Source organism: Ammospiza caudacuta, chromosome 19, assembly GCF_027887145.1.
Source record: "Ammospiza caudacuta isolate bAmmCau1 chromosome 19, bAmmCau1.pri, whole genome shotgun sequence".
In the NCBI taxonomy this organism is placed as follows: Eukaryota; Metazoa; Chordata; class Aves; order Passeriformes; family Passerellidae; genus Ammospiza; species Ammospiza caudacuta.
The window spans coordinates 9,481,001-9,506,252 of record NC_080611.1 but is presented as its reverse complement, the minus strand read 5'-3'; the positions used below and the strand labels follow the sequence as shown (position 1 = coordinate 9,506,252).

Below are 25,252 nucleotides of genomic sequence, written 5' to 3'. Positions count from 1 at the left end.
TGTGCTGATCATTTGAATAAAACAATGGGCCTGCTCCAGAAGTGATGTGTAAATCATGTACCAGGAACAGAGTTTCAATTGACTGACACACTGGAAGCAAAATCAATGGCACTGACTTCACTGTGGGGGAGTTTGGATCACAACTACACTGCCTCTTTTGTTGAGCTTGTAATGAGGAATCGTTCTCCTTTATTTCATATCTTTCTCAATTTGCATTGCAATGTGGAATGAAAATCATGGGGTCATCTTTTGAAGGTCTTTTTTTTCAACATATATAGAAATCATGGGGTCCTACACACATTTCTATATTAATATATATAAAATAGTGGAAAGCTGCCTAATTTTTTCTCTGTAACACATTGCTTTGTGTGCAGCTTCACAGTGGTAAAATAGCTGTGCCACCAGGAGTATTAATAATGCTCTGTGGGCATATGGAAGATTGGAGGTACAAAGTTATCAGAAAATCCTCAGTAATCTCCAAAGCACATTTCCACCATCCCAATCACTTCATTTTTACCCACTATATGAAACAGATGTAAAAATAGCTCTTTCATCAGTGGATTGCTCCACATATTTGGGCTGCAGAGGCTCAGTTCTGTTCAAAGCAATGCTGTGAAATTGTGTGCAGAATGTGCTGTTAATCAGAAGCAGCAATTTAATGTTACGTATCCATTTCTCCTCCCACCTCCAATCCCCTTCCCAATTCTGAGCAGGAAACAACACTTGGATGGAGCTCAGCACACTGAATTTCTGGAGAGACTCTCTAGGAATGAGGAGGGACTTGAATTCTCTCCATATGTCATTTCCTTTCCCCTAATGGCTAAAAAAACCCAATTGCTGCAGTTCATATAACATATAAGAGAGAGAACATGACCAATCTGGGGAAACAAGGGCAGGGGGATGGGACAGGCAGGACAGCCACATTCCACTTCTGAAGAACTGCTTTGCAAACCTGACTTGAATGGAGCAGGAATTTTTCATCTGTGTACAAATACTGGTTTATGTAGCTCCTTAAACTGGAGCTATTACCCCATCTGTACTGAAGTGTATATCAACACCTGCAGTCTGGGGCCAGACAGGGATTAGGGAAGGAAAATGTAAGCATAGGGGGAGTGGAACAACTCTGCAAGATGTAAACTAACTCAGAAAGGCAAAACAGAGGGGATTGAGGGAGACTGGCAATGGGACCTAATAATTTTTAATAAATCCAATTTTAATAGCAAATGATCTTAGAAATTACTTTAAAAAATCACAGTAGCCCACTCCTGCAGCTTTTTCCAAACTGTCTTTAAAAACTTTTCTGTTCACTACAACCAAGAGCTCATGCAGATATCCTGCCCTGCTGCAGGACACAAAATCTGATCTGCTGTATTGCAAACTGGATTTGCAGCTGTCAACACAATTCAGTGTGCTGTAGTTACAAACAGAAAAAAGGAACCCAGGAATAAACATGACATAAAAAACCCCAACAGAAACCACTTTAACTGAAGGGTAAGCTTACTTCTTCATAGCCAGCCCACTGCATTAGACCCAAATTGGAACATAATGTCTTTCTAGCAACATAATCCAAGGGTTTGTTAAACTTGTAACCAAACTGTGCAGTGCTTTGCAGGACAAATGAGAGGTGACATTTGCCCCAAAAAGCCTGAATTTTGCAGTCAGGGAATGAGAACATGTGCACAGAGGGGCTGGATGTGCCTCCTTGCAGGGTGATTATATCTGACTGAAGAGCCAAGCCCTCCCATCTTTCATTAGACACGTTGCCTAATTAGACATGTTGTCCCTGAATATTAATGATAAAAAGAAAAGGAGAAAATTACCTTTCCTCCAGTTCTATTTTAAAGGGTTTCAAGAGTGGAATAAAGGAATGATCAAGATACATGGTGACAGATTTTGCTTTAGGTTACTTTTAGCACTTCACTAGACCCACTAACCTACTTAAATATCAGTGCTGTTCTTATCTGGTATAAAACCTTGCTTTGTAGCTTTTAAAATGAAATATTTTAGAGGTATTTTTAGAGATAACTTTATCTTAAATACTCTCAAATTGATTTCACAGTGGACTTGTGGGTGATTTTGTTAAAAGGAAGCACAAAAGAAACCAGTACAGCCTGTGGATAGGTTAGGTATTTCTGCAGTTCAGAAGGTTTTAGGAATAAGATTTATTTTTAAAAAAGAGGGATTGTTGAGCTTATTGAACCTGCAAATGCTTTTGTGTCATGACTGAGCTTATTTATGGATTTAGTTTTCATACAGCATGTTTACAAATGTCTCCAGACTTCATGTAAGAAGTTTCCAAAGCTGGACAGCCTGAGCTCCTTTCAGCAATTCCCAGAACTGTGAGTAGATGTGGTTTGCACAGCTCATCTGACTCTTAGTGCCTGCTTCCCCGTGGCAGAAAATAATCATCCCATGGGGTTAGGGCTTTGTGAGCTATTTTTGGGTTTGAACCTTGCACATTCAACTACCTGTAGGACTAGACAACATTGTTAGAACTTGATACATTTCCTGGAATTAATCTTTTCTCTTGAATGGAAATACTTGGAAGTAACTTGAGTGACACACATAGAAAAACTTCCACTTGCTTGAAGAAACAGAGAGAATCAGAACTATGAGGTGGGGGCTGTTATAGGTGGTTACACTGCCCCTGCCAACATGAGAGGACTCTGCTGCCAGCCTCTTGTCCATCTGTGGCTGAATTTGTCCCTAACAGCCACAGTCCCTGCAACAGGTCAGAATGGGATAAATTGCTCCTCTTAAACCTCATCATAAGCCCTGACATGTGGAATTCTGTACAGCTTGGAACATTCATCTCTGGATTTTTGGATAAGTCATGATGGCCAGAGAGAATTGGGTAATTATGCCAAATTATCAAGGCTTATCAGACAATGTTCCAGGGCTTTTGGAGAGCCAGGAAATCTTCTCTGCTTGCCATGGCTGCATGGAAGCTGTATCACAGCTGTTACCTCTTCCACAGCATTAAGCAGAGCTTGTGGTGCCAGCGGGGTGTTGCTGGGCAGAGCAGGGCTGATTTAACAGGGCAATCACCTGCCAGTGCCTCACTGCTCATCACCAGGGGCTGAGGGTGAGTTTACAGCAGCAGGGCTGAGTCAGCCCCTGGCATCCCAGCAGTGGCACCCTGCCCTCAGCAGCACCACCATAATTAAAACTCACAGATTTGCAATACAGGAGATTTTACAGCTCACCTTTTGCAGATGACAAAATAATTACTTCAAATTGATGCTGGGAATAAGGAAGATTGGAGAAGGTTTGATATTCCTTTAGTGGCTAAATAATGTGGCTGGTTTAAAACAGTGCTGTAAGTCAACTCTTTAAATACTTACTTGGGCTGAGATTCTTCGTCAAAACACCTCATTTGTCTGAGCTCTGGGACAATACACACGGTGTCAAGTTGAATCAGACCCTATCTGCAGACAGATGTTGTGGCCCAGCAGTAAATTAAGTTCTTGATGCATTCACTAAGAGAGGACTGTCTTCTTCTGTAAGGTCTTCTAGGAACCTGCTTTGTATCAGGCAAGGAAATCTAAAGATGAGATTGTACACTTGCTTCATTCACAACACAAGAAAGTTGCACAGAGCAGTTGCACAAGGGAACGTGTGGTTTTTCAGGAAAGCTCCCTCATTTCAGTTGGAATATTTAGCACATACTTCTCAGAGCACTTGACAAAGCCAATTGTCCAAGAGTCTAGAAAAGAAATTGTATTATTGATAGTGTCCTATGGATAAAGAAGCAGAAATCATGGAAGAATAAAAGAAATATTCTTCAGACAGAGATTTTTTTGGCCCAAGATTTTGGAGGCTGATTTTGTACTGCAAGTCAGGAGTCCCATTGATTTTGAATCAAGACAAGTCAGGGAATGTATTTTAAGCCTAAGACGCATCACTGTGCTTGAAGACTGAAGCTGGGCTCTGTCCTGTGTGCTGGGCTCTTAAAATGCTGTGCAGCACCTGTCAGTAGATTCTGGGCTGTGAGACACATCCTGCAGCACAGAACAGGGGTGACATGAGCTACACAAGGGGCTGGGCTGGCACATGGGTGTCACCTCCAACCATCTGCCCAGGCAGGACATGGTTTTTCACAACAGATTTAACCCTCTCAGAAATTAGATTTCAACCCCTGTCTAGTAATAAAACACAACACATCTATTTATTCCATGTTCAAAGCCTGTCTCTAAAATCTCCCTTTTCTCCTTCTGCTAAAGTCACATTAGGATGGGGCTGTCCTGCAGGACATGATGAGGAAATAACATGGCTAGAGAACTGCATGGAATATCTGTGCATCAGTTACTAATCTGTTCTGGATGGATGGACTTAGAAGTTATCTTAGTGACTAACCACTGGAAAATCCTGTGATATGGAAGCTCATGCATTTTTTTTTTTGTGGCCACAGCTGCAGTCATTTCCCTTCAGAGACACATCATTTCCCCAAGACACATCCTGTCTCAGAGGGCCACAGTGTCTCTGCTCCAAGCTGCTGTCCCCTTTTGCAGGAGCCAGCACATGGGTGGAGATTTCCTTCCTAGTTTCTTCTCCTGAAAAGCTTCATCTCCAGCTCCAGCTTGAGAAATGGATTGATTCTTGACCTCTTGCATAAACATTGTCTCTGCATGCCAAAGGGAGCCTTAGTGAGAACCAGAGCCCCTGTCTAGACATGTTTCTTCATCCCAGAGCTCTGATAGGTTTGTCCTCCTCTGCTGGGTTAACTCTCTTTGTCTCTGAGCAGCAACAGAGTAAAAGCAGATATTTAAGCATGTGCATCTCAATGCTTTCATGTAGTTTGTTCCATTCAGCAGCAACACAAATAATCCTCCAGTCTGACAATTTTCATAACCTGCAAAGGGAAAAAAGGAATCTTGTACAAGGTGAAATTTTCTGTTCCTTATCTTGATTCCTGAAATACAGAAGCATTTTATACATGACTGCAGTAGGGTTTGCTTCTTTTAGCACAGAAGAGCAGCAGGGAAGGTAACAAAGCTTCAGGGAGGACAGAATTCCATTCAGGAACAGGACAAAAATGTGATGGATCTGCAATGAATTCAGGAAGTACTTTAGCTACAGTAAGGAGTTATGATTGGCTTAGGGAGGGTTTAGAAGAAAAACCTGAGCCAAAGAGGCAGACAAGGAGAACAATGCCCTTTGCAAGAAAAGGTGTTGATGAATGCTTTGAAAGGGTATGAGTTAACCAGGTAAATTAACAAAGAGGCAGAGAAAGCTGCTGGTAGAAACATTCATCATTCTTCACAATTTCATTCTTCTATTTTTTTTGGGCCAGATTAACAGAACTTTACCAAAAAAAGAAAAATACTGATGTGATAAGAAAGGGAACAGACTTTCATAAATATTTCAAATGTATCTTTCTAGATGAAATGAAACCTGATCAATTAAAAATTTTTAGGGTTGCCTAGATGTAATCTGCTATAGTACTTTATTTCTCAGAACTACACCATTAGGTGGCAAAATAGGCATTTACATTATCATTTATACATACAATGGAAATACATCATAGAGAAAGAAGAAATGAAGGTGTAATTCTCTGCTGATCAGCTCATCTTTAACTCCATGATCTCCAGGGCTGGTGTCTATAATGTCACCCATGTCAGGCTCTGGGAAATTCAGTAAATGATGGCTAGTAGAAGTAAATACAATCCAGATAATTTAATTTTCTTTATTGTCTCAGGAAAATAGTTTTAACCTTTTAATTAACTTACAAAATCATAATAATAGGGGCAGAGTTCTCTTGCTTTCTTGGTACCTTTACAGAAACTGGGGAAGAATGTGATGTAATACCAGCCAGCTCTCATTACTGCTGAAGGAATGTGCTGTGATTAAACCTATATACAGAAAGAAATGGAATGTAATTCTTAAATGTTGATTTGCTTTGAACACATTCCACATGCCAAGGAATGAGTTTCCAGTATACTCTTCCATTTCTAAAGATGGGGAGGACCTCACCTCTAAAAAATTAACTACAACCATCCTCTTCTGAAAATGAACACTAGTTGGTTAAAGATGTTTGTACACATTTCCTGCAGTCCAGAATCACTAAATCCTTTGAGAACTACCTGGAAAAGCAAAACCTTCTCCTTCTTCCTCTTGGTAAATTCAAGAAATCAAAGCCCTTTTTTGTGTAGTTGTGGAACAGATGAAATTTTTGTGTTTCTAAATACTTCTTCAATGTTTCACTCCTATGACACCAATACCACTGATGTGATATCACAATGATAGCAACTACTATTTCTCCTTGTGGATTCCTCACCCTGTTGGTGCCCTACAGATACCTGACCTTGCCCCTTCCCTACACTTTCCTCCGCTCCTTTAGAGGGTGGCTCAGCTGAGAAGCTCTGCCTGAAGAAGCTGGATTGAATTCCCAATTCCAACAAGGCTGTCATCCAAAATGATCTGCAGGGTGATGCAAGGCACTCCCATCCCTGAGGATCCCAGCAGCTACCTCATCCTGAAAGGATGTGCTGTTCAGTGACACCAGCCTGCTCTGCAGCAGCTCTGGTGATATTTGCTTGTCTCTCTCACAGGATCAGCCCTGCCAGAGTGAAATCTCCTGAAATGGAGCTCCATAAAGACAATTTGCTGCAAGCTCTTGGCTTCTGAAAGTGAAAGCAGGATCAGCGAGACATTGGTTCTGTTAATCTGAGAATATTTTGAGAGTCTGGGGGATAGTGCTGGCTCAAGAACCTCTGGATCATAACATTCCAGTGGGATTCCTGGGTTGGGAAAGCAGCACTTTCAACCACCAGGGACTGCCATCACCTTTGGTCCCCTGCACTGCTGCAGTTCCTGTGCTCTGCCAGGCTTCCCTTGCTCTGCTGCCTGCAGATCTCTCATGGTCCCTCATGAAGGGACACTGGTCCCTCATGAAGCTGCTCAGCTGAAATCCTGCCTGGCAGCTCTGCTCAGTGAACAGTGAGAGAAAATCCTCATTTCCCAACAGAACTGGGAGATAGGACAGGACACAAAGAGCTGTGGGACACCCAAGGCACAGCCCTGTGCCCTGGCACAAAGAGGAGGGAGGCAGCAGCAGCTGGCACCTGGTGCCTCTGGGTGTCTCAGCCTGGTCCAGGTCCTTCTCTCCACCTCAGGGACAAGAGCACCTGGTCCTGACCTGACTGGGACCCAGCCCTGCCAGGCTGGTGGGAGCTGGAGCCCTTCTTCTCCCCCTGTTAAATACACACCTGCTCTGCAGGACTGCCCCACGTGTCACTGATGTATTTGGGATGGATTTGTCACAGTGCTCAAGCCATGTTGGTTGTTTAAAAATTAAGTAAATAAAATCAAATATGGCACATATTGAAGAAAAATGCACAGCAGTAGCAGCCATCCTGCAGGCAGCACATTTTATATGCTGACCCAAATGCACAGACTGTCAGTTAATGCTCTAACACTTGCAATATATCACAGTGTTTTCACTGAAAGGTGAGCAGCATGTCCAAAAACCTTAGAAAAATTTATAGTTCAGCAAGTTCCTTTCTGAAAAGCAGTTTGAAACCAAGTATGCTTCATGACCTTTAAAAAACACTTTTAATGAAAGCATTAAAATGTTCATATAACTACTGAACAATGAAATACTGTATTTAATCCCAAAGGGTTTTTTTAAATATTGGCATTTCAATTAATGTCTGACACACTAGTTATCCATTAGAAAAAGTTCATGTAGAAAGAATTCTATGTTTAATACAACATTAAGCACTTTTGTCAAATTATATCAGAATCATTGAATGTTGGGTCCAAAGTGCACTGCAAGACCCCAGAAATGAATAATCATCATGTTAGGAAAAATCTAGAAATATGTTAAGTATGTGAAAAGTAGCTTTATATTTTTCTTTTCATGGCCAGGTAATGTCGCAATATTTTCAAACCATTAGCCATTTGCTTTATATACTTGGATTGAGAAAAGGATATGTGAATTTGTAACAGATTGAAACTTTAATAGTATGACCTTCAATTACAAATGCTGATTTTTCTTTTTTTTTTTTTTTTTTTTTTAATGCAAGAATCAGGACACCTGGAATGTCTTTGGGGTGTGTTAATTTACATAACCATTACAAAGTAACTTCTTAACTGTTTCAGTGCAATGTAAAGCCATAAATCCATAGGTATATTGTCCATGTTTTGTAGTAAATGCTGCTTAGAGTTTAATTGTTTCAAATTCTCCTCTTTTGAGCCAGTGGTGAAGCACTGAACCAATGCTTCCCCCTGTGCTCTGGCTGTGCTGTGGAGGAGGTTGGTGTCTAATACTTGCTGGTTTTGTGATAAACAGCTGATGGCAGAGGGCACAGGCACAGCCCTGGCCAAGGAAGGGATCCCAGGATTCCTCTGCTCCCTGCTGAAGTGACACTGGAGCAGCAGTGCCACCACTGCAGGAAGCACTGGAAATCCCCACATGTCACTTAAGGTACTTAGGGAGGAACAGGACGTGAGTCCCTATGTACAGCATAGGAGAGGTCACATTTTATGGAGGGAAAGCTTTGAGAACCACATTGCACTTCCAAGGCCTTCAGTGAAAAAAAAAAAAAAAAAATCAGTTGCACGCCCAGTTTTGAATTAACGAGGCCCAAGCTCTGAGCTCTGTCAGGATGGGACCACTCAAGGCACAGGTACAGCTCAGCTCTGTGCAACTGCAGAGAGGAAACCTCCTGGGCTGTGTGGCAGCCACAGGAAGAACTCAGTGAAGCACAGGTCATCTTCTCATCCCAGGCTGGGGATCCATGGCTGGATCCTCATCTCTGACTGCCCACATGATAACAATTCACAGCTTACCTCAGCAGGAAAAGCCAGAGCAGTGACATGACCAAACCAGTAGGGTATTAGTAAGAGTAGGTGTGTGATGTTAAAGCTTAAACTTCTAAAGTAACATTGACTGTGGAAATGTTTGTAGCTTTTCTGGGAGCTTTTCTCATCCTTGAGGCCCCTCTGGCCCTGCAGAAAGCTGCCCATGACTTTGATGGAGCTCTCCTCATGGGAAGTGTGTTGCAGAGCTGGGAAAACTCTGGAAAAGGTCACCTTTCCCACAGGGTGGGAGTTAAATTAGGCAACATGGCATGGATGCAAGGCTTTTTATTATTATTATTATTCTGCGCATGGCAGTTCACAGAAGCCAACTGCTGATTTCTACACAGTGCAGATAAGAACCAAACTGGTCCAAAGTTTAACAGTTTCCAGGGCTGGTCTGTCACACCCCGGCCATGGAGAATACTGTCATGGATCAGCAGCACTCCTGCGTGGGACCACCCATTTCAGCCTGCCTCGGAATTCTCCTGCCATGTCTTTTCCCATTTGTACCCTCGGTTTTCCTGTCCCAACTCCCCACACAACCTCTCTGCCACCCTCTCCTCCCCACCTTGGCCATTCACCCACATTTTTCCTGATCCCCAGCTCTCCCAGGCCACAGCCATTCTCCACATCCTTCCCAGTCCCCTACTCCCTCTCAGACATGGCTATTACCCACTACCCACATTCTTCCCGATCTCCACTTCTCCTCAGGACACGGCCATTCCCCCCATCCTTCACAGGGTACAGCCGTTCCCCCAAACCTTCCCAGTCCCCTACTTCCCCTCAGACACGGCCATTACCCACATTCTTCCTCATCTCCAGTTCTCCCAGGCCACGGCCATTCCCCCCATCCTTCACAGGACACGGCCAGTCCCCCGATCCCTCCCGACCCCCAGCCCCCTCAGGACACGGCCATTCCCCCAATCCTTCCCAGGACACGGCCAATCCTCCATCCTTCCCCAGCCCTCCCAGGACACGGCCATTCCTCCCATCCTTCCCCATCCCCAGCCCTCCCAAGACACGGCCATTCCCCCATCCTTCCCCAGCCCTCCCAGGACACGGCCATTCCTCCCTGGCCGGCAGCTCCCGGCCTCCGCCGCCACCTGACGCCGTTCCCCCCCCAGGCTGACCCGAGGCGGGGCGCGGAGGGCGGGCAGGGCCTCCCCGGGGCAGGAGGGAGGGACGGAGGGAGAGCAGAGAAGCCGAGCTCGCCGCCAGCCCGTCCGTCCGTGCGGCTCCGTCCCGGCTTTGTTGTGCTCGGGCCCGGGGGCGGGGAAGCGGAGGGAAGCGGGGAAGGCTCCGCTCCTCCTCCGCGGCCCCGGCCCCGCTCATGGCGACGCTGGGCACATCCGGGCCTCTCCTCCTTCTCCTCCTCCTTCGGCGGCCGCCGCTGCCCTGAGCGCCCGGCTCGGCTCCATTCGCGCCTCCCCCGAGCCCTTGGCGGAGCAGCGGCGGGGGAGCCCCGGCCGAGGCCATGTCCAACCCGGGGGCCCGGCGGAACGGGCCCGTCAAGCTGCGGCTGACAGGTGAGGCTGGGCCGGGGGCGCGGGGCCAGCGCGGCCGGGGGGCGGGAGCGGCTCCTCCGGGTGTCGTTGAGGTTGAACCTGGGGCCGAAGCGGCCCCTGAGGCCTCGCAGGGAAGGGGAGGACGAGGTTTCCCTGCACTCGGTTTTCCTCCGCTCGGTTCCCCTCGGCCCCGGCTCGGCGTGTCCGGGCTCCGCCGCCCGCCCGGCCCGGGGCCCGCAGCCGCCTGGGCGAACTTCAGCCACCGCACCCCAACTTTGCCGTTTATTTTCCTTTCGTTTTCTCGGTGTAAACTCGAAAGAAACTGCCACACTCTTTGTTTTGATCTCTTTGTTTGTTTATTGTTGTTGTTTTGTCGGGGTTCTAAAGCGATTTCCTCAGCTAAGACTGTTGGGCACTGGAGAGGCTCCCAGGGCAGTGGTCAGAGCCCCAAGGCTGGCAGGGCTCCGGGAGCCTTTGGTCCCATTCTCAGGGACAGGGAGGGATTTTGGGGTGTCCTGTGCAGGGCCAGGAGCTGGACCCGATCATCCTGGTGGGTCCCTTCCAACTCAGCATATTCTGTGTTTCTATGATTGTTCAGTTCTTGGGTGAAGTGCCTTGTCCTGCCCTCCTCCAGACCACTTGACCTCTGGTATTTTAAAATACCATTAAAACGGTTCACCTGCATGCTGGGAAGAAAAAGAATCTGGTCTTAAATACTTAAAATTATGCCCTTTTCCATATAAAATCCCAGATAAACAGGTTTAGAGGAAAAAATACTAGAAATTCTGCTGGAGCTTTCTTTAAAAAAATTCAGGACACTTGGATCTAGCTCTTTTCTTCAAAGTATTGTTAAGTTCTACAGCACATAAATGATACTGTGTGTCCTGAAGCATCAGTACACGAAGGTAAGCAATTACAGGAGTATAGATTTTCACTGTAAATATCCATCTTTATATAGTCTAGCTAAGCAGCCTGCAAAAGAAATATTTTTTAAAATATTAAGAGTTGTTATATTTACCTTAGGTGTGTGAGCAATATCTCCAGTTTAATGCCTAATAAAGAGAGGTGTTTTCATACTGATTTTTCCAAGTATGTTATTTTCACAGGAATAGTAAAATGTATCTGCTTATGTTTTACTTTGGAATTACTCAGACTAGATTTGTAATCTAGTTTACATGGAGATTTGTGAGTGTCTCTATATTGCACTTGGAAATAAAACTCCTAAAATGAGCATAGCTGCTGCTGCATGGAACAGTGCTGCCTTGTTTTTACCGAGTGTTTTGTAGCTTTCTCCTCAGGTTATTGCTTTAATACTTTCTTTCCCTGAGCAGTGAGTGCTCAGACTTGCTTATCTTTGAAACATTACAAATGGTCTGTAGCCTTATTTAAAAGCATGGAAAATACTGTCTGGAGAGTTGTCTTTCTCACCTCTGTGTTTTGTGTTCGAATTCGTTTCATATTTTATTTTTATTGAGGATTAAGCGTATATGGAAACTGTGTCTGTGACAATCTCGGTGTGTTGAGGGGAGTGTGATTGTGACCAGAAGCAGGCTGTGCTTTTACTCACTGTGGCCAGCCCCCAAATGCAGCAGGTACAACCCCAAGGAATGGTTTTGGGTGTTCTTGGAATCTTGTATTTTAGGAAGGGAATGTGCAGAGCATGGGATGAAGGCAAAATTGTCTTTTTAGGACTGTTCCAGGGTTAGCAGCTCTGGCAGGCACTGAGGAGCAGTTCTGTTATTGGAAGCTTATAGGAAACGTTGGCCTGTGTCTCCAGCTGAGCAGCTTGAGGTATTTTCTCTTTAGCTAATGGGAAGCTGTTTCACGTAGGGTCATTTGTTGTAAGGAAGCTTTACATGTTTAAGGAAAACAATGAATTTTATTAATTCAGCTGACATGTTGTCATTTCTTGCCTAGGAATGGTTTTAAGTGATCTGTGTGGTTTTGATTACCCTTTTTGATTGGAAAAGCAGTTGGAGGGCTCTTGAGTTCTAAAACTGTTTGGAATTAAAAGAATCTGTATATCCAGTGTTTTTAAAAGTTTATTCTCAAACTGACAAATGCTATTTAATCTTAATTTTCTTTGGCTCTATGAAACTAGCAGTCTTCTGTTTGGCTTGAATGTTTATGGGATTAATTCTGCAATCATTGTTCAACGCTTATCTTTTCTGTTCAGTATCTCTAAATTAGATGGTATAGATTAAAAAATGGATTTCAAGAACTGGATTCAATTAGCAGTTTTTCAGGACATAAACATTAAAGGTTTAGATGGAAAACATTGTTTTGACTGACTGGATAAATGACAGGGTAATGTTTGATGTGAGTCCAAGAACTGATCTGGAGCTAGTGCCCAACTTCTCAGTCCATCTTGAGGAGCCAAATAAAATATTTAACCTAGGCCTCATTTTGCAAAAAAGGTTGACTCTTTGTTGAGACCTTAAGAAAGTTCTGAGAAATGTTTGGCATACCTTTACACTAAGTGTTTAACAGTTTATTTAGGTCTGGGTTCCACAACAGAGACAGGCCACAGCGGTGGCATACTTCTAGTAAGTTTTTATTTAGTTTACAGTGCATCTGTGTGATACATTTCTTACAAAAGGTTATTCTTTTGCAAAGGTTTGGCTGTTTGTTGCAAATATCACTTGAGTGTTTAGTGATACCTATGTTGATACAGTTCACATAATCCTGGGTTTAAAAAAAATCTCTGGATAATTGTTAAAATCTGAGGGTCATGGCTTCTGATGATGCTTCTAGCAGGAGGTGTAAATCCTTGTTTCTGATTAAAATATAGGCAGTGTAATTTAAATTAGCTAAAGTCTAGAATTGCACTAGTCTTCTGCAAAATTTATCTTAGCAGCTTGTAATAACAATGTCCAAGGAAGTGTAAGGAAAGCTTCTTTGACTCTCACATATTTACCAGCATTTGATCTGGTCCTATCCTGAGTACATTAAAATTCTACAAAAGCTGCAAGTGCAATCATCCCCTTCCATTCCTAGTGTGATTTTTCTCAGTGTTGTGTTGAATGTGTGGATTTGTAAATACACTACACTGTCAGTCAGAACATGCTGATTTTGTGCACCCCATTGTTGAATTGTGTTGATCTTTTATTCTTCAGAAAACTGAGAAATTACCATTGTTTTCAGTAAATATTTTATATCCTACTATGTGAATTTTCTAATGTTAAAATAGCCACATGTGGCTGCTTTCACTTAGGAGATCAATGACAGCTCTCTGAAGCCTATAAGGTGTTTTTATCAAGGAGATACTTTCCAAAATCAGTTTGAAGTCCTCAAAACTCTGTGAGCATTTGAATAAAGGTTCAGTGCAGAAGTTTATTTAGTTCATGTTTTGCAGGTAGTGTTTGTCTCTGAATTATTAACAAGTAAGGACACTTCCATAGCCACAAAACCCAGTTACACTGGGCTGGAAAAAGTGGTGATAAATATCCCATGGTAAAACTGGAATGAGCTGGAAGAGTTTTGCTGGTACAGAATCAGACGTAGGCCTGAAGAGTTGTTGGATTTGTTTTTCCTCCTTCTTACTGCTTCCAGCTTTCCTGCAGGGTTTGCTGATTAGAGAAATAAAAGCACTGGGTGTTGTGTTGTGGAAAATGGATCAGCATCTCATGTGCTGCCCCTCTCTCTTCTCTCTTGCTGCTTTACTGTCCATTCAGCCCTCCCAGTACAAAGGTGGGACTGCACTGGGAACTTTCAGTGTTGGAGGAGAAAGTGCTGCTGTTTTACCAGACCATGGAAACTCTGGTTGTAATGCTAATGATATTTCTTGCAAAACATCCTTTATTTATAAAAAGCCAGAATATTCCTGAGCTTTGTAAAATAATGTGGAATGTTCACATCTGGTTTTTGCAGTGGATAAATCAAAGTTTTAAATTAATCCAGTTGAGACAGTGCTTTACCTGAATCCTCAATTTTCCAGCAGTGGTGGTGGAAGCAGGACTGTACTTTATGGATTTGAGAGCTTCACTGTGGGACATCTGAGCTCCCTATATTTGTATTGTACTTTATCATTGATCAGTGCATTGATAGAGGAGCTCCCTGTATTTGTATGTAGCAAGGCAGTGGTTTCATAGTTGACTGAAATTGTAGTGCCATTTTAGGTCAGTTTAGAATCTGAGTGCTTTTCTTTTTTCTCTTTGTAGTCCCTGGCTTCACTTTCTGGGCCCTCCCTTGTGTTGACTCCAGCAACTGTGTAGCTCTGGGATAAGCTGAAAGCTAATCCTACCAGGAAAAAAAATGGTTTTTGTATTGAAGAGGAGGGATACAGAGAAGGAGCTGCAAAGAGGGCAGGGCTGCCTCTCCCACCAGCAACCTGTAGTTAGATAGGCTTTGGTCAGCAATAAAACAATGGGGTTCCTTCATGGAGGGTATATTTGACTTAAGTACTGGTTTTTGTAAGCCATGTGTCATTAAGAAATCCCAATCAATAAATTACATAGTCGGTGGATTAAGCTGGTGCAGTCATAACAAAGTCAATAGACATGTGTCTGATCAGATGTGCAGGGACTGATGGCTGCTTGGCCCTCAGTATTTTCATCAAAGTATGAAGTGTGTGTGTAAATATATCCTTTCTTCTATACACAGTGTACAGTTATAGATATTTATATACATATAAATCAGTTGTGGATCATACAGATGCCAAAGAATTGTAATAAACAACTGAGCAGCTGTATGGAGCAGTTTCAGCTGTTTGTTTCTATGAATTCAGCTTGTACGACAAAGTTTTATTCATCTGGGTATAAAATTATATGTCTGTGTTCAAGAGTACATAATGGGGTATCATGGCAAGGAAAACAAAGATCAGAAGGGATTTGGGGGAGGAAATTGCAGTAGGGAAACAGTTACAGGGAGGGTTCAGTTAAAAGATTGCAATTCAGTTAAAATCCCACTATTCACCTGTGGCTGTACAATCAGCACAGCATCACAAAGAAGCTGGCAGGGATTTACATGTGTAGGAGACATATGGGAAATGTGCAGGCAGTCCTAATGGTAATGTTTAAAAAAATTAAAGCTATCACCGGGAAAAACAATAAAAGTAATCCTGGGGGTGGAATATTAGCAAGTAATATTTAGAATTTTAGTTTTCAGTGAAGTTTGAAGAGTTTACACTGTACTGTAATGTCTGTCTGTGTGGCTGTACAAAGCTGAGAATCTCATCTAGTGGTGACAAATTATTTTCTGTTTTCTTTGTTAATCACAATGAAAAATCTGATCAGGCCCCAGATGAAAACATTTTGTCTTTGTGTCTTTAAGGTGAATGGGTAGATCCCTGAAAGAAGACAGCTTTTAGTGTTTTGTTCTGGTTTATCTCATGGCCTTTGAAGTGCTTCCTTGCTTTGCCATCTTACTTGGAATGACATCTCACCCCTGGGCCAGACCTTCCTTGCAGCCTTTAGAAGAGGGTGGACGATTTCTTTGGGTGTCTTCCCTGCTCTCCTCACAACAGTGACGTGAGCTGGCTTCTGACTTGGCTGAGAGGCACGAGTGCATTCCTGCCCTGGCTGTTGTGTGCCTGCTTTAATGTATAAAATGTAAATGCCCATCACACGTGCAGGGCTGAGATCATCCCATGACTCCTGAGAGCTGGGAGGATTCGCCTCAGTGCTGGAGCTGCTGTGTGTGCCTGCTGTCAGCAAAGCACATCCCTGTTTGGGGAACAGGATCAGGATCTTGAGGGACGTTTGTCAGTAATATATTCAAGGAAGCAAATTGTTGATTTTTTCTTACTACTTCATCTTTGAGTACTTCCAGTGAAAGCATAAATAAGATTGCTTGTAACTTGGAAGAAGTCTTTGTTGATAACAAAGCTCAGGACAAAACTGGCTGAGCATTATCATCTGAGGTTAAGGGTGAGACTGATACAGGATAGAGAATAGACAAGCTGAAGATCATAAAAAGGATAAACCAAGTAAAGCTGGGATTTAGATCCACTATCTTTTGACATTCTGCCCATGAACATTGTTTCTTTTGAGTTTAAATCCACAGCAAAGATGGTTCTGTTTTGGGCCTTCTGAGACTGTGCACTTGGGGTGATTTGTGTTCAGTTATTGCTCATGTGCCGTATTTGTGTGCACTGTTGTAGTGAGAGTCCCTACAAAATCTGTGTGTTGGATAAGTGGGTCCTAGTTATTCCAAATGAGCCACAGCTGTGAAGTCCTTAGTTGGGCAGCAGCTGTGGCTTGCAAAGATAACTGGGATAAAAGGGGGTGGGTTGAGAGCCCAGGAGGAGCCCCTGTGAAGCCATGAGGAACTGCACAGCAGAGAAGAGCTACGTGGTAGAAAACCAGCTAGAAGGTATGGACTTGAAGTAACAAGAGTATGGGACTCTAGAAATATGAAATACAATAAGATAACAACAACACACTATCAGCTGTACTTTAGCATCCTGCAGACTCTTGGGAATTGCTTTTTTTCCACTTCAAAATACTTTTTCTTGCTATTGCTTAGGCAGATCAGACCAGAGGGCTGATATCCCCAGAAATGAGTAACTCATACTGCTTTTGATGAAGTGTTATTCACATTTACAAAATTCTGAAAGTGAAAGAAAAAGTAGCAGTATGTGAGTTTCTGTGGCTGTATCCTGTTGGTGATTTTGTGGAGTGACTCTTGGCCAGTGCATATTTAACCCAAGTTACAAGACTTGTTTTCTTGGAGAAAGGGAGAGTCACTCCATGGCTGTGGGATTGTCAGTGGAACAGCTTCAGTGCTTCCTTTCTGTAACAATTCATTTGAGTTGTTTCAAATATGCTGAGAATGTCCAGGCTGTGTAATGTACAGGTCACAGTAAAACTGTGTACCCACATTGTGCCACTGATGCTTAAATCAGCATGTGTGATGCCATCCTGCCACAAACACAGCAGTGACAATGCCATAGCAAAGCTTTCCAACCCACAGCACCAGTTTTGGGGATGCACATGTCCCTCTGCTCCATCCTGTGCTGTCAGATGGGTGAGCTGAGGAATATATCCACATTATGTCCATCTCTTGGCATCCCCTTGTTTCTCTGGCTGTAGAGGACTGTGGTGGGTTGATGTGTAAATGAGTGCTGGCTCCAGGCAGGTTCACAGACCAGCAGGCTCTTGGTGGCATTTTCATTCTGCCTTGACCCAGATTTTAACATTACTGATGGAGTTAAATGGAGTAATAACTAATTATATCTGTCATGATGTTTCTATTTAACATGCTAACCATTTGATTTGGAGTTTATATATAGATGCATACATAAATTCAATTATAGATGCAGTTGTGCTTGTATTTAACTGGAGGTGGAATCTGTGTTGGCAATATTTGGAGGCATTTTCTGAACTTGGGTCAACCTAAAGATTTCTTTCTAATACAGACAAAGACTGGGCTGTACACTTCTAAAATTATGTATGATAAAGCTCCTGCTTTGTGCATATCGTAGTACATGAGGAAAGTAGATGGAGAGTACTTAGTAATTTGTTGTTCACCTTAATAAAAGGCAATCTAATAATAAATGCAGGTATTTTTTAGGCAAAAAATGTAAAATGTACAAAAATTAATTTTATTACTGGTGAGGTAGGAAAGATGTAGCTGGGTTAGATGTTTATGGACATGGCTAGTTAAAAAAAATTTAAATAAAAATCCTTAAGCGTGCAAAGGAACCAAACATGTCTGAATAAAATTCATAGAATTACATTCATGCTTAACTGCCTGGGATTAGAAATTCATGGCATTTATTTTACCAAGCATTTGGCTATCCTTATGGCAAATAGTCCTTCAATTTGACTCTTAACAGAAAATGTTCACCTTCTTCTGAAATTATTTATTTATAATATGTATAAATATTTATTTTCAGAGAAGAAGTTCTTCCAATTATTTTCCCTGGTGGATTATAAAATAGTTTATAGCTCTGTATAGAAGACTGTGCAGGACTAGATGAGTAATAGCATTGTGCTTAGTTGTAGTAATATTTAGGTGTCCTCTTTTGTTTAGCAGCAGAGTAAGTTCTTCTGTCTTAATTTGTAAAGGGTGGTATGATATAAGAAATTTCAAAGGATAGAGCTGGTGTAGGTGGTGCCATGCAGAGGCAGAAGGGGTCATTTGTGGAGGTGAAACAGGACAGAGTGGGGTACAGTTGTTCAAGAGGTGACAAAGGGGTGTGAAGGGACTGTGAGTTTCCCAGGTTTTGTGTCACTTTATAGTGGAAGCAGAAAACAAATGTGGGTTCCTGTGCTTGGGCTAAAATGTAAAGAAATGTACAGGAGTCGAGCTCTGAGCCAGGCTGTAATGATTCAATGATTGCACTGCCAGTGTGGAAATCTGAAGATACTGAGCATTTCTCTTCACCCTGATAATACAAATACATGTATTTTAAAGGAAACAAAATACCCATTGCTCATTGAAATAGATGTGAAGCACCTCATCCTCACATCTTCTGGAGAGCACTTGCTCAGCAGTACTAATTAAAAATGATGCCTTCTTTAAGCCTGAGTGCACTGTGTATGGCACAGAAATTGCCCACACTTAAAGAAGGGCATAATGCATGAAAAAGCAGAAATTTTCTAGGGCTTTTATTTAGGGAATTGTAGTAGAAAGTTCTAAAATGCTTTATACTGATTTTGCAGAAGGTTTTTGCTAATTGAAGCTTGTGAAGAATGGTAACAAAATTTTGTGCCATCTTTCATAATTTCCAGTGGGTTGTATATGTGGCATTTCTAAATGTCTGACTAGCAATTCTGGATGCTTGGTGAAGCACAGGGTGCTGGTGAACAGTCTTCAAATGTATATATGTGATATAGAGAGATATATATATGTCTCTCACATAGTTATAATAAACTCTTGGTCAGAGATGTTGGAATGGGGAAAAACTGCTGTTGTCTTCTGTTCAAGCTTATTAATGCTGCTGCACAGGAAAAGTGCCCTTGGTTTCTTACAGAAGCAAATTCCAGGTGCTATGCAATAATTCCAATTTGCCTCAATAGTTGGATATCAGCTTTTTGTTTAAAAGTTAAAGGTTTTAAATCTTTGTGATTGTACTAATGTGAGGGGACAAGATTTATGCTGAAGTTATGCTGTCATGTAACCCTGTGGCCCTTTTGTGAACATCCTTCATGTTTGGGATTTCTTCTTAAGAGCTGGGTTGAAAGATGATTTAAAATGTTGGCTTCTGCTTTCTTCTGCAGCAGGAAAAGAGAAGGCCTTTAAGGAAAAAATGACTTAGAGTAATTTTCAGTAGTACGTGCGTCGTGCCTGGCTTGTCATAAAATATTTGTGAAGTCTTCTCTCCCTTCCTCAAGCAGTTCCCACAGTTCACAATGTTCTCTCAGTAGCTGTTATGAGGGGGGTAAAAGGAGGTTAAAACTTCTGTAGTCTCATCTACCAGGATAGACAGTAAAGTTCTTGGTTCCCCTCCCAAACAGCAAGAGGTTATTCTGCCTGGGGGAGGTCCTATGTATTTATATTTGTCTGTGTCTCACTTGCTTCTGTGGCCAGAGGATCATGAAGAAATTTCTGTTCATTTGTGAGATGTGAATGTGGCATTGTGAATACGTGCCTCGGATTTCCTCATTACAATATTTATCATTTTTCCTGAAAGTTCCTTTCCTCTGGTGAATTGTTCATCCTGTAGAATCAGTCAGCTATTTCCTGTGTATCAGCATAATGTAACTTCATCTACACTGGGCAGGACTTTGGACCCATTCAAAAGCTTTCTATTTTTCATAAGTTTATTGGAATTTAGTAACCTCATTGTCCACATTTCAACAGTTCTTTGCAGTGTGGTCCATGTCTGGAGATGCACTTGTCCTGCTCCCACCCTTGTCATTGCAGGACAGGAAAATTGTCCCTGGTCACCCTGACCCTTGGATTGCTCCTTGTCCCTTCAGCACTGTGGGGACTGGGAGCTCTGGGGCCCACACTTGCTTCTACTTTGTGTCATTTGAACATGGAATTGCTTTGTCTGTCTGAACATCTTGGCCTTTTACTTCCATCAGTGGAATTTATAACTCTGGCTGAACTTGGAATACCAAGCTGGAACTAACAATGCCAGCTGCAGTCAGCCCTTGCCATTATCAGCACTGCTCAGTGCTGCTAGCTAACACGGACATTTGTCATGCTGAGGAGCTACATCAGACCACATTTATTTTGGGAAGATTCTGCTAAACTTCAACCAGTTTCAAAAAGGATTAAAAGATTAAAAATACATTGCACATCATGTAGAAAAGCTTTGTTCTTGTGAATGCTTTATTCTGGGGCAGAGGCTCTGTCACACAGGGACACGGTGATGGCAGGTGGGGCTGGATCAGCCAGGTAAGGCTTGGGCAGCTTTAGTGAGGAGCTGAGCTCTGTCTCCTAAAGCTGAGCTCAGTGAGCTCCTGGGGTGGACAGAGGCACTGCCTGGAATGCACAGGGCACAAAAGCTGCATGAGGGAGGAGGGAGAAGGGAGTGACCTGAACAAGGAGCTGTCTGGGTAAATGGGAGGATTTTGGAGTCTGATTTTGAGGCTGGGGATCTGTTGGTACCTGGGCTCTAGTGCTGCAGCTCTGGATGTGACACAGGGTCACAGAGGGAGCCCAGAGTCTGTTCCAGCCCTTTCAACACTTGGCTTTCTGTCCAGGGAATGCTGTTTGTGCCCATGTGATGTTCTGCTGGTGATCTGTTCTATTGGGAAGAAGGGGTCATCTACAGCAGGGGGGCTTTATAAGAGCTCAAGATGCATAACATGCAAAGAATATGAGTGGTTACATTTGGAAAGAGGCCAGAAGTTTAAAAAACAAACAGGAAAAAACACCCACTCCAAAATTTCTCCCATCTGTTCCTTTGCTTCACATGTCCACCACCTTGATCCTATATAGAAGAAACGGAATGAAGGGCTGGCTTCTGAGTGGCCATGATTCAGAACATAATTCTAAAAAGCCTTGCAGATAAGATCAGGGTTACTCCTTATGTGTAGAACAAAAGGAATTCTTCAGCTTTTAGCAAACTTGAGACTTATTTTTTAAAAGACCCTTGATTGTGAGAATATCTTGGTCACTTCATTAATGCTGATATTTTCTTACTTTAAAAGGGTCAGAAATCTTGCTGTTAATTATAACTGAATTATGTAGTTTTTAAGTTTCCTTGGCTCATTTATGTGCTGTATTTTCACAAGAGTTCTGGAGTTACAATTAATGCAACTCCAGAAGTTACAAGTTTTCAGAGAAGTGTTACCTGCTGCTGAGGAGTTCATAGTATGAAAGATTTGAACTTTTTTAGTTAGAGTCAATGTTAATATGTTAAATATCAAGCAGACAGAGAAGCTATGAGCTATGGCAGTCGTCATTTGTACACTGGGATGGATCTTGCATTCTTTGTGAATATTTCTGTATAGAAGAGGGCAATTTAATTTACAGCTTAATTTTAAATTTAATTTTACGGTTTATCCCCACTGGATTTGCACCAGAGCATCTTCCAGTGCCAGGGGCTTGATTTAGTGCCCTGTGCTCTGTTTGCACTGAGTTGCCAGTGTTGTGAACCACTTTGACTCACACCACTTTTGTGTGTATGAAACACACACAAAGGAGCCTGCAAAAGAGTTTGAGCAGTGCAGGAACAAACCAGAAATCACCTGTTCTGGGCAGGTGTATCTCCAGCAAGAGACAGGCAGATGTGCAGGTTGAAGCTAGACAGAGAGAGAAGTTATGGGTGCATTCAGGTGGGTGGTTATTTTCTTTTAGAAAACTAAAAATGAACAAACTGATAAAATGTGAAACTGCAAGGTTTCATTTTAAGTAAACTGAGTATTGTCTAACTATGAAGAAAAATGAAGTTTTCAGACTGTTTTCATATTGTACAGTTATTTGTTGATGCATAACAGTGGTTCACTTTTCCCCCAATGTTTGACACTAGTCTGAAACAAACTCTGCTCCTGTGGGACTTCTTTGCCTAAATCTGTTCATTTTCACACCTCTTTGTGCTTTGGACAGTTATAAAGTTATTAAATGCATGATTTTGTTCAGCTGATCCCTTTTATCATGATTTCAGGTCAGTCATAGCCTTGTCTGCTTCCTAGGGGGATGTTCAGGATATGTTTGGTTTTTAGGTGTACACTACATGCATCACTTTCTGCTGAAATAAATATCTATTTATCAGCTTATTAGGAGAATAGTTATGTTTGAGAGTTGGGATGTGTCTTTGTTCTAAGACTATGAAATCCCTGAAAAACAGAGAACCATTTACATCAGATATGGTGTTAACTGCATTTCATAAAATTACCTTTTTCCAGCAAGATGTTTTGTTATTTGCACACATGTGCACATTTAGTGGTTTGTTTTTATTCTGAGGGCATGCTTTCTTCATTGTATTTGGCTAGAGGTTTTTTTACGTTTTAATTGAAGTATTTACAATATAGTTATTTTTGTTATAGTGACCCATTTTATTGTTTCAGAAATGAATGAATCATATATTCTAGGTTATTTTTTCCTGGCAAATATTTTTCTTTAATAGTTCCTCAGGGCTAGCTTAAGTTGTACAGATGAATAATACTTGAAATGCAGTATCTGATTCATCATGTCAAATGTTACAAAGAAAAACCTTTATATATATACACAGGTATATGTATATAAACCTATATATATATAAACCTATAGATATAAACCTATTTGTATATATATATCTATATATATAGGTGTATATATATAAAAACCTATATATACTGTATAATCTATAGTATATATATAAAATATATACACTATAGATTATATAATATATTATATATATATTATATTTATTTTATATATTATATATTTTAATATTTTATATATTTTAATATATATATACAGACACAGGTGTTTTGACTTGCAAGAACATCAGCTTTACATGGGACTAGACTGGTTGTGTAGCTATTGCAAGGTAATGGAGTAATTATGTTTCTTGAGTCTGTTGTTTGCTCTACTTCACCTCCATTTCCTAAAATCCCAAGATTTTGTTCTCTTTCCCAGGTTTCTCTGCTGGCAGAGCAGCTGAGCTCCCAGACTGTGATCCCTTGGCAGGTTCAGGGTGTTTGCAGTGGTGTTGGATGGATTTTGTCATGAGAGAAGGGTCAGAGGGGATTCTCTGCTATGCTCCAAGGCAAATGAAATTTCATTTTGGTGACAGGTACAGCAGAAGGAAACCACAGGGTGGTGTGGAAGCTGCTCATGGTAAATGGTCTTTGGGTGTTGAATCACAGTTTCTGTCTGGCCTTTCAAGTCAGTCCCAGGTGGAAGAGTCCAGGTGCATTTCCTTGACTGCTCAGCATGAATTCAGCAGCCAGATTTAATGATAGAGATGAGTAAGTGGCTCCACAGCCCCCTGAGACAGCAACATCAATACTCAGTGTTTTTTGTTAGCTGAATGTGCATTCTCTATACTGAGGTTTAAAATATTTAGAAGAGTATCAAAAGAGCATCTACTCTGTGGGCATGTGTTGCTGTGAGCGCTCTGTGTGAAACCTGTACAGACCAGGGCTGCATTTTGTGTGTATAACTGATTTATGTCATCTGGAATGTAAAGGATTAAGTTCTGGTAGATTTTGTTTAGGCATAACAATATCATACACAAATTGTTTTTCCATATGTTTCACTGTAGGGAAGTTAAAAAAAAAAAAAAAAAACAAAACCAAAAAAACACCAAACCACAAAAAACACCCAAAACAGCAAAACCCACCCAACTCGCCCTGTGTTTTCTCTGTTGCCCCTACCCTGAGCTTCTGTCCACACAAATATTTATAAACAGCAAGTAATGCACTGTCTTTTGCATGCACAAAGCTCTGGGGGAAATGGGGAAATGTTTCAGAATGTGTAAGGCATTGAAAACTTTGTTTTGCTCTGATTTATCTTTCAAGAAGTTGTGGAGTCCTGCCTAAAAAACTAGAATACACTCCCTGTGAGCTTATGTTACCTTTGTGTAAAACAATCAAACCTGTACTGCTGGAACTCAGAAATTCATGGGCAGAATGACTAGAACAGTAAAAATGACTTTAAAAAGTGATTATTGGATCAACTGGTATGAGCCCAGCTGCTGAGGATAAATTGATTTTGCTATTGCTTTAAATCTGTGATGTGTTGGTATTTTGGCAGAGTAAGAAAAACAAGGATATTAGAAAGTAATTTAGTGCCCGGGATTAGTGAGCAGCGCTGTGTTTCTGTGGCCGGGGCTGCTGGAGATGTGTCTGATAAACAGGACGAGGTCTAGTCTGACAGCTGGCAACAATAGCCTGTGCTCAAAGTCAGGTGTACCAAATTAGCAAATCTATTACAAGGCTACAGGAGAAATCTCACAGAAGACAAGCCTTGTAGGCAGAAGTGCTGCCAAATGGGAAATGATTCATCGTCTCTGAATGGGATGAGCACTGAGCAGAAGCAGTTTAAACCTCAGACTGCTTTGGCTCATAAACCACCAAATATGTGATTAACACTTTATCTTCTCCAAGCCCGGGGTTTTTATTGTCTCCTGAAGAACACTCTGTATTCAGGAGCAAAATCTGTGAGACTCATTTGTTTCTTCTAATCTCTCTTTTGGAACTTTGAATGTGTTTAGGTATTTTTTTTTTATTTTTAGCTAAAGGACAAAATGTTTGTGTGTATCCTAAAAAGCATTCCTGTCCTGTGACCCTCCAGCAACAGCACCTTTTAGTGAGCACCAGGAGTGCAGGCACAGCTCCCTGAAATTATTTACTGCAGTTTATTTGCTTTTATTTAGTGAAAATACATGATTAGCTGGAGATGTAGTTTAATGTAGGACATTATCGATCACTGCATTTTGATTTTTAGTATTTTAAAAACTTGCATCACTTTAACATTTACAGTGCCATTCATAGTCTAAAATGCTGAAAGATGAACAGGAAATACATTTATGAATTTTAAAATTAGTTAATGCAGAAAGGAGGTACAGTTTACAAAGTTGGATGAAGCAATGTAAAAGGGAAAAAGCCTGTGCCCTC

At 41.8% G+C, this 25,252-nt stretch overlaps 1 protein-coding gene across 1 annotated transcript in view; it reads left to right on the top strand.

The window, feature by feature from the left end:
• The first annotated feature begins 10,222 nt into the window (after positions 1-10,222).
• The window catches only part of SMURF2 (SMAD specific E3 ubiquitin protein ligase 2), a 60,518-nt gene continuing 45,488 nt past the window's right edge, over positions 10,223-25,252 (top strand). Inside the window, exon 1 of the mRNA XM_058817285.1 lies at positions 10,223-10,331. Within this exon, the coding sequence (XP_058673268.1) occupies positions 10,280-10,331 (52 nt within the window). The 5' untranslated portion in view covers positions 10,223-10,279. The remainder of the gene's footprint in view (positions 10,332-25,252) is intronic.